The sequence below is a fragment of the Monodon monoceros genome, unplaced genomic scaffold (assembly GCF_005190385.1).
Source record: "Monodon monoceros isolate NGI ecotype Baffin Bay Population unplaced genomic scaffold, NGI_Narwhal_1 Super_Scaffold_12, whole genome shotgun sequence".
NCBI classification, from domain to species: domain Eukaryota; kingdom Metazoa; phylum Chordata; class Mammalia; order Artiodactyla; family Monodontidae; genus Monodon; species Monodon monoceros.
This window is the reverse complement of record NW_021703768.1, coordinates 168,499,553-168,508,961: the sequence shown is the minus strand read 5'-3', so window position 1 is coordinate 168,508,961 and position 9,409 is coordinate 168,499,553. Positions and strand designations below refer to the sequence as shown.

Below are 9,409 nucleotides of genomic sequence, written 5' to 3'. Positions count from 1 at the left end.
GTAGGGCTGCCAGAGTTCTAGGAAAAATAAAAAACAAAACCACCACCACCAGCAACAAAACCAGGGCTCCCAGTTCAACTTGCATTTGAGATAAACAACCAATAATCTTTTAAGCGTAAGTGTATCCCAAATAGTGTGCAGAGAGGGGCATACTTATGCAAATAAATGATTTGGTGTTCATCCCAAGTGCAAGTTGAACAGGGCTTATCAGACATGCAAATTCTGGGATCTATGGAGTGGGCTATACTTAGGCTATCAAGTTTTTCATCGTTTATCTGAAATGTAAATCAACTGGGTGTCCTGTATTTTATCTGGCAATTCTAACCTGAGGTGACCAACCATCCTGGTTAGCTGGAACTGAGAGGTTTCCTGGGATGTGGGACTTTTAGCAGTAACAACAGGAAAGTCCTGGGCGTAGTTGGTCTTTCTGGTTTACCTCCTGTTTTTTGTATCTTTTGATTCACTGTGAAGGGTCCCAGCCTTGGTGGGAGCAAATGAGGCTAAAAGTAGAGCCGTGGGGCAGGGACGAGTTCTGGGTTCTTCCTATTCATATCCTCCATGCCACTCCTTGCAGATACGGATGCAGAGAGGGAAGCCCTACAGAGCACCGCCTACCCCGTAGTACAGACCTTCTGCCAGAAGCACGGCCTGATGGCCGAGGTAATTGCCCGACTGTTCCTCACTGCATCAGCGTCAGGGAACGAGGGTGTGCCACCCGGGCAGTCACACGGGCTCTTTGCTTAGAGGGACCCTGTGCCAGCGTTACACCATGGAGGCTTAAAATCCTCTTAAAAAAGGAGAGTGGAGGGGTCGTGGCCACAGGCACTGCGGTCAGCACAGGTGGTGTGGCACAAAGTACTAGGAGTGGCCGCCTTGCGACCCTGCTCCCTGGGCGTGTCACTTTTGTTGTTGTTTTGTCCTGCCTTCCCGGGCTCTCCCTGCACTGGGGCAGCTTCGGGGGCATCTAAGAGGGCCGTGGGATATCCGGGGTGGGCAGGCAGGTGAGACGTGCCTTTTTCCTGGGACACTAATGGTGTACCAGCTGGGCAGTCACCACGGGCCCCAAATAGAGTGCACCGATCCCAGGGCGGGGATGTTGCTGCCTGCACATTTCCAAGCGGAAACCAACAAACTGTCTTTGGAGTCTCAGCTTCAGGTAATGCTGCCTCCTTGCCATTTACAACTGTCATCCATCACACCAACGGCCCCCACCAGCATTTATATACTACTAAGAAAGAAGCAGTGCTGTGATGGGAATTTGACTTTGCCCGCCACTGATCATGAGACATAGTTCAACGGCAGAGACACTAAAAAGGAAAACATAGGTGCTGAGCACCGATGAAACACCCCGTGTTCATCCCTTTAATGTCCACCAGGTGCTGTGAGGCTAACACAGTAAACATCCTCAAGACGCAGTCGGAGAGACAGTGACCCAGAGAGATGAAGGTTCTTGCCCAGAGCTGGTGGCTGACACTTTTTCCTTCTCCCCTTCCTCCTCCAGCCACATCCAGTACTGTACTCCTTTCACCCCATGCTGTAGTTTATTAGGAATTTTATGTCTTTCCCTCTGGACAAAGGAATTTAGGGAGGCAGGGAGCATTCTGATTCCCATCCCCCTCTCCTCACCCAGCTTTCTGGGGGGTCAGCTTCACTACTTGAATTGAACCCTTCTGCCTGGCCAGCTTCTGCCTAGCAGGCAAAAATGGACCACAAGCGTGCGGTTGCCAGGGAGACTTCGCCACATCTGATTCTGGCCAAACGAAAACACCCTTTTGCAAAGAAAGCTCTGCGAACAAGTGTGGACATGTCCTCGTTTAAAAAGGAACAGTTTGAAAATGCCCAAGCTCTTTAAAATTTTTTTTTAATGTTTTTAAGTAAATTTTTGAGTTCAGAATTTAGATTGGCAGGAAAGTTGCCTATGGTACAGAGTTCCCATATGCCCCACACCTACTTCTTCCCCTATATTGTAAACATCTATTATCGGGGCATGTTTGTCATAACTAAGAAATGGACATCGGGACGTTACCATTAAGCAACCTCTGGACTTTACTTGACTGTCACCAGGTCTTCTATTCGTGTCCCCTCTCTGGCCAGGGAACCCTGTTACGTTTAGTTGTCACAGCTTCCCACTCTTCTGTGGCTGGGACAGCTCCTTGGTCTTCTCCTTTGTACTCACGACCATCGCAGTCTTGGGGATAACTGCCCAGGTGTCCTGCAGGATGTCTCCAATCTGGGTCCGTCAGATATTTTTCTCATGATTACACTGGGATTATGGGTGTCATTCAAATTCTTTTGACCCAGATACCCCTCTTTGAGGAGAGGCTATCAAAAATTACCGAAGAGGGACTTCCCTGGTGGCACAGTGGTTAAGAATCCGCCTGCCAACGCAAGCGACACAGGTTCGATCCCTGGTCCGGGAAGATCCCACATGCCTCAGAGCAACTAAGCCCGTGTGCCACAACTACTGAGCCCTCACGCCACAACTACTGAAGCTCACATGCCCTAGATCCACGTGCTGCAACTACTGAGCCCGCGTGCTGCAACTACTGAAGCCTGCAGGCCTAGAGCCTGTGCTCCGCAACAAGAGAAGCTACCTCAGTGAGAAGCCCACACACCGCAATGAAGAGTAGACCCCACTCTCTGCAACTAGAGAGACAACAAAGACCCAACACAACCAACCAACCAATAAATACATTAATTAATTAATTAATTAAAAATTTTTTTTAATTACTGAAGAAATTTTACACCTTTATCAAAGGTAATTTTTAAAAAATCACCCATCCTACCACCTTCCTGACAAACCCACGCTTGTTATTTCCAGGTGGTTGATCTGAGGTGGGGTATTCGGAACACCGAGGCCACCAACCACATGACCACGGAACTCTGCTTGGAGGAGCTTGGCTGGTGTCAGAAAACATCCACAGGGCCAGCTTTTGCTGTGAGTCTCTTGGGAGGGATGGATTAGCTCTTACTTCTCATTCCACCACCAGGATATGGCCCCTACTTCTTATCCAAACCCGTCAGTGGAGGGAAGTGGGTGGCATTTCTGCTATCATACCCAATCTTCGCAGCCTGCCTGTGGCAGACATTGCTAATCAATCACAGCACTCATTTTTCTGCAGAGCTAGCTGGGATCCAGACATTAGCAGTCAAGTAGAAGCAGCAGATGAGTTGGAGAGTAGTGTTGAAGCCCAAAGGGATCTTAGAATTTGCTCCGAAACTTCCCCCGGGTTTTTCACCTCATTCACTTTGTCTGGGGAACGTTGAGGTCCTAGAAAACCATAGAGAAAGTGGAAATCTACAGGGTATCGAAAATTTTTTTCTCCAGTGTGCCCCATGGTGCTGGGAGCAGACTCTGTGGCCCTATCTGGAGCCTGCCTCAGGGGCACACTTCCCCCCTAGGTGAGACCAATCAGGGTCTTCTCTCGCCCCTAACTACACTCCCTCTGACACCAGGACAGCCCCCAGCTCACAACTAATGGTTTGGGTTATGACCAGCAAATGATATTCCAGGGTTTTGATTTATTACATCACCAAGTTTCAGATACACCAAGAGCTATGGCATTTTGGCTCATAGATCCTAGAGCAGGGGTCAGCAAGCCACAGTCTATGGGGCAAATCCGGCCCCCTACCTGTTTTCATAAATAAGGCTTTATTGGCACGCGGCCATACCCATTCATTTACATATCGCCCAAGGCTGCTTCCCAGCTTCAATGGCAGAGTTCAGTAGTTGCCACACAGACCGTCTGGCCTGCAAAGCTGAAAATATTGGCTATTTGGCCCTTGTTGGAAAAATTTGCCTACCCCTGTCCTAGAAAGTAAAGACGAAAAAATTCAAGAAAGTAGCTTTGCCCAATACATCTTAATCACAAAGAAGCTTTGAGCAGCTCCCAGAAAAACCTCTCCTGGAGATAAGAATGTAGGAATTAGGTGAGGGTGGTCCCCATATGAAAACGGTTTTCTAGGGAAATAAAGACAAATAGATGAGGCCTGTTTGGCCTTAAAACTGCACTGCCCAATGCGGTAGCCATGAACCACATGTGGTGATTTAAATTTAAATTAATTAAAGTCAAGTAGAATTAAACTTTCAGCTCCTTGGTTGCACCAGCCACATTACAATGGTTCAGTTGTCACTTGTGTCAAGTGGCCAGCATATTGGACAGCAAGGAGGTGAACACTTCCAGCACTTCCAGAAGTTCTAGTGCTGCCTTAGAGATTGTCTCCTTAAAAAAAAAAAGACTAAGACCTGGCAGCAGATGCGAAAAGCTTTCTTTATTATGTATCAAGTTTTATCTATACAGTTACCATTGTGTTTTCATTCTTTTGTTCTATACTTTTCTTTGTATGTTGGCATCAATTTTTCTTTTTTTTCCCAATCTTCTTGAGATATAATTGACATGCAGCACTGAAAGTGTACAGCATAATGACTTGACTTATATGTGTTGTGAAATGATTATTAAATAAGTTTAGTTAACACCCATCCGCTCATATAGATATGAAAGAGGAAAATGTTCTTCCCTAGTGATGAGAATGTTTAGGATTTAGTCTCTTAGCAACTTTCAGATATACTCTACAGCAGTGTTACCTACATTCATCATGTTGTACATTACCTCCCCGGGACATATTTATCTTATAACTGGAAGTTTGAACCACTTTATTTTATTTATTTATTTATTGAAGTATAGTTGATTTACAATGTAGTGTTGGTTTCAGGTGCACAGCAAAGTGATTCAGTTATACATATATATTCTTTTTCAGATTCTTTTCCCTTATAGGTTATTAAAAAGTGTTGAGTATCGTTTCCAATTTTGATTATTGCTTTAAAATACATCCTAACGTTTGAAAGGCTGTACCATCTGGCTTACGTATCTCCTTCACACATTTTTTTTCCAGTCTTCTAATTTTGCTGATGAGTGATCATTTTGTTGTGTTTCAAAGAAAAAAGAAAAGAAAAAAATTTTGTAAAGAAAAAAGGGAGGTGGGGAGAAAATGAACTCCAGGAAGAATTCGATTTTGCAACTCAAATTGCAGGCAATCAAAAGCACAATGCAGGGCTTCCCTGGTGGCGCAGTGGTTGGGAGTCCGCCTGCCGATGCAGGGGACACGGGTTCGTGCCCCCATCCGGGAAGATCCCACATGCCGCGGAGCGGCTGGGCCCGTGAGCCATGGCCGCTGAGCCTGTGCGCGTCCGGAGCCTGTGCTCCGCAACGGGAGAGGCCACAACAGTGAGAGGCCCGCATACCGAGGTGAGAATGAGCACATTTATTATAGAAACAGAAAGGTCAGTGTGACAGAAGCAAAATGGAAAAGGGGATTAGTGGTACAAGATAAACTTGGAGAGACAGGGAGGCGCGAACCAATTCACAGGGGCCTTACGGGCCAAAGCTAAGGGTTATGTTAAGTGTCATGGAAAGCCTTCATAGACGTTTTATTGTTTGTTTTTGTAAGCAGAGGAGTGATGATAAAATACAATTTCTGGTTTTTCAAAAAAAAAAAAATGCACAATGCAGCTTCCAGGTGGCATGGGGGATGGGGGACAGGAGGGAGGATGATCTCTGAGCTTCCCCCAGGCCCAAATGGCCCAGGGACCTTGCAAATCCTTCCAAAATCTTAGTTATCAAGATAATTAATATTTTAATGCAATGTTTATTTTTAATATCAAAATTGACCCCCCCAAATCCATGAGGAACAAAATATCAAATTCTAAAGACAGGATCCACCTGGCACTTTGGAGACCCATGTTCACCTCCCCCCTCATCTGGCCCTGCTCCCTGGCTGCTACTGGGGACAGTCCTGCCCCCAGGGCCACATCAGAGCGTGAGATTTGGGCAGAGCCAAGGGAGGCCTTCATTCTTGTCACAGCTCTATTGCTGGGACAAGCCAGCACCTAGTAATAGGTAAACAAGGTGTTTCCTGTGGCTGTCATAACAAATGACCACAAATGTGGGGGGCAGGGAGCTTAAAACGACAGAAACTTATTCTCTCACAATCTGGAGGCCAGAAGTCTGAAATCAAGGTATCAGCAGGGTCGCACTCCTTCCTAGCTTTCTCAGGGTGAATCTTCTTGTCTTCTCCAGCTTCTGGGGTCTCCAGGTATTCCTTGGCTTGTGGCTGCACTCCCCCAGTCTCTGCCTCTGTTGTCACAGCATCTTCTTCTCCTTTTCTATTTGTGTCAGATCTTGCTCTGCCTGTCTCTTGATAAGGACTCTTGGTATTACATTTCAGGCCCACTTTGATAATCCAGGATAGTCTTCCAGTTTCAGATCCTTAGATAAATCATGTCGACTGAAAAAAAAATGCACAACCTAAAAGTTGAGTTATGTTTTATTTGGTGGACATTCTTAGGACTTCAAGCCTGGGAGACAGCATCTCAAATAACACAGAGAGACTGCTCCAAAGAGGAAAAGGGGAAACCAGCATATACAGATAGGAGTTTTTGCAACAAAGATCATGTAGTAAGAATATCAAAAGATGACTGTTAAAGAAAACCAGATATCTTAAGTTAAGGAATTTATTGCTTTCCTATATATGGGAAGATGCAAGAGTTTGGGCTCACTGAAATTATTCCTTTGATATACACCTCAGCTATCTGGGGCCAGCATCCTGTGTTTTCACATCCTGAGTCTCCTCAGGGTGCATCTTTGGAGGTGGCTGCAGTGGCGGACTCCTTGACAGCAGGCATCCTGTTTCCCTCCTGAGTTTCCTCAGGGCTCACCATCGGGGAGGCTGTAATGTGATGGTTCGATGGCTGCAACATCCTTTGTTTACTGGCATGGCAGGCAATGTTTCACTCACAAGTGGAAGATCAGGAGAAGGATTTATTATGACTTGCAGCAAGTAAGGGGAACACCAGGGACCTTTCCCAAAGCAGTGTCTCCCCGAACAGCAAAACTGGGGAAGTTTGAAGCTCAGGGTACGTGTATATTCATGAAGGGGCTTGAGCAGAGGAGACTTCAGCATAGAATTGGGGCAAAGGTTCACAGAGTCCAAGTTTTAGTTGACTGAAGTCAGGAGGGTCCACGTCATCATTTTACCCTCCACTTGGGTAGGGGTCTTAGTTCCTGCAGAACTCAAAGATATATTATATGTATATCCCTTGAGGAGGAGCTGGGACTCTTTTTATCACTGGACTATTGTTTCTTGACTGCTTTTCCATTATTCGTGCATTCCCTCACTTCCCTTAAGATCATTGATTTACTGAGATGTGTTCAAGGACAAGCTTTGCAGCCAGGCTTAGATCACAAAATGGCTTAGGCCAAAATGGTTTCTCTTATGTCTAGAAAGCCATTGCTGGTACTCTTCCTCTGGGGACCCACTCACCTATCTGCTTACTTTAATATAATTATCTCCATGGTACAACCACCAGGACCACTTTAAGGGCTCGGTATGCCTCACCCAGGGTCACAGATCTAAGTGCCCAAGCCAAGATCTGAACCTCTACTCCCCACACTCCTCTCTCCTCCAGGCCCTCATAGGTGACCAGTACGGCCCCCGTCCCGTCCCCTCGCTGGTCGAGGAAAAGGAGTGGGAGGCGCTGAAAGCTCAGCTGAGCGCCAGGCCACGTGACCTGGAGCTGGAGGCACGACGCTTCCGGACAGACGAGAACGCCGCTCCCCCCACCTACCTGCTGCAGACCCTGGGCAGCGGGGAGGCCCGTGGGCCCGAGGAGGCCACCCTCATCTCTGCATTGCGCTCTGGAGCCCAGGAGGCCGCCAGGCTGGGCCTCATCGCCCAGGAGAAGTGGCACCACTACCACCGGTCAGGTGAGGCTGCCGGGACTCCCCTTGCGGGTCCCCAGGAAACATCCACCCGTTTAAAATACATATCATGTTTTGTCCAAACGCCACAGTCTGCATTTCTATAAATGCCAAACCAACCTAGCTCCCGGAGCCCTAGTTCTGAGAAAGATTATTTTTCTGATCCAACAGAGTTAAGTCAAGTCCTGGTTAATTTCAGTCTCTTAGGATTCTTCTCTCCTTCCCTGGCTCCTTTCCTTTTCCCAAGCAGGCTCCTGGCTTTGGGGGACGTGTACTACGATGACCCCATCCCTGTTTGCCTGGGACTGAGCCACTCCCATGATGCTGGACTTTTAGGGCCAAACCCAGGACAGTTCCAGGAAAACTGGAAGAGTGGGTCACCCTGTGTTAGTCGAGAGCCGTCCCCTGCTAAGGAGTCGTGCTTCATCAATGTACCTGCCTCTGAGGTGAAAACTGAGGCACAGGAAGAAGGAGTCTCTTTTGCCCAAGTGGGAGAATAGGGATTCTCCCCTGTGACTGTCTGAGTCCATCACCCAGCTCCCAGCTGGTCCCTTACCTCTCATCCCTGGCCTTGTCCTCTGCCCTTTCCATCCTCCACACTGGCTACCAGAAAGATTTTTCTAAAAATGCATTGTGTTCAAGCCATTGCCCCACTGCAGGCTGTCAGCAAGAGATAGGTTCTTATTATTATTTATGAGTTAGTAATGTCAGCTTATGGATTATTAGTATGTCAATTTACATCACCCAAACTATTAAATATATGAATTTATATCACCCACACTATTAAGTGTATGAATTTATATCACCCACAGTATTAAATATGTGAATTTATATCGCCCACACTATTGAGTGTATGAATTTATATCACCCATACTACTAAGTGTATGAATTTATATCACCCACAGTATTAAATATATGAATTTATATTACCCACACTATGAAATATATGTATTTATATTACCTACACTATCAAATATATGAATTTATATTATCAAAAATATTAAATATATGAATTTATATTACCCACATTATAAAATATATGAATCCATTTTATCAACATATTAAATATATTGATTTAGTTAAAGGTATTGAATATAGTGATATTTATTAATAGTATTGTAATTTTATTAAAATATATGATTATTATCTATTATATATCTACATCCTAGTAAAGACATACCAATTTTTTAAATTTTTATTTCAGGATAATTTTAGATGAACAAAAAAGTTACAACATTATAAAGCTACAAAGATAGTGTGGAGTCCCCGAAGGTTCTTCACCCAGCTTCCCACAATGCTAACATCTTACGTGACCGAGGTACATTTACCAGAACTCAGAAATGAACATCGGTATTTAATATTGGTGCATGACTAGTAACTATACTCCAGACTTTATTTGGGTTTCCTCAGTTCTCCCATCAATGTCTTTCTGTCCCAGGATCCCACATTGTATTTAGTCCTTTGTCTCCTTAGGCTACTCTGATCTGTAACAGTTTTTCATGACCTTGACCGATTTTGAGGAGTACTGGCCAGGTCTTTTGTAGAATGTCCCTCAATCTGAGCTTGGCTGGTATTTTCTCATGATTAAATTGGGATTATAGATTTTGGGGAGGAAGACTGCAGAGGTAAAGTTCCCTCCCCATCCCATCGCA

At 45.5% G+C, this 9,409-nt stretch overlaps 1 protein-coding gene across 1 annotated transcript in view; it reads left to right on the top strand.

Moving 5' to 3' along the window:
• The first annotated feature begins 580 nt into the window (after positions 1–580).
• NWD1 (NACHT and WD repeat domain containing 1) overlaps positions 581–9,409 on the top strand; it is a 72,452-nt gene continuing 63,623 nt past the window's right edge. Inside the window, 4 exon segments of the mRNA XM_029216889.1 lie at positions 581–614; positions 617–660; positions 2,822–2,938; positions 7,466–7,763. Of these exon segments, the coding sequence (XP_029072722.1) occupies positions 581–614; positions 617–660; positions 2,822–2,938; positions 7,466–7,763 (493 nt within the window).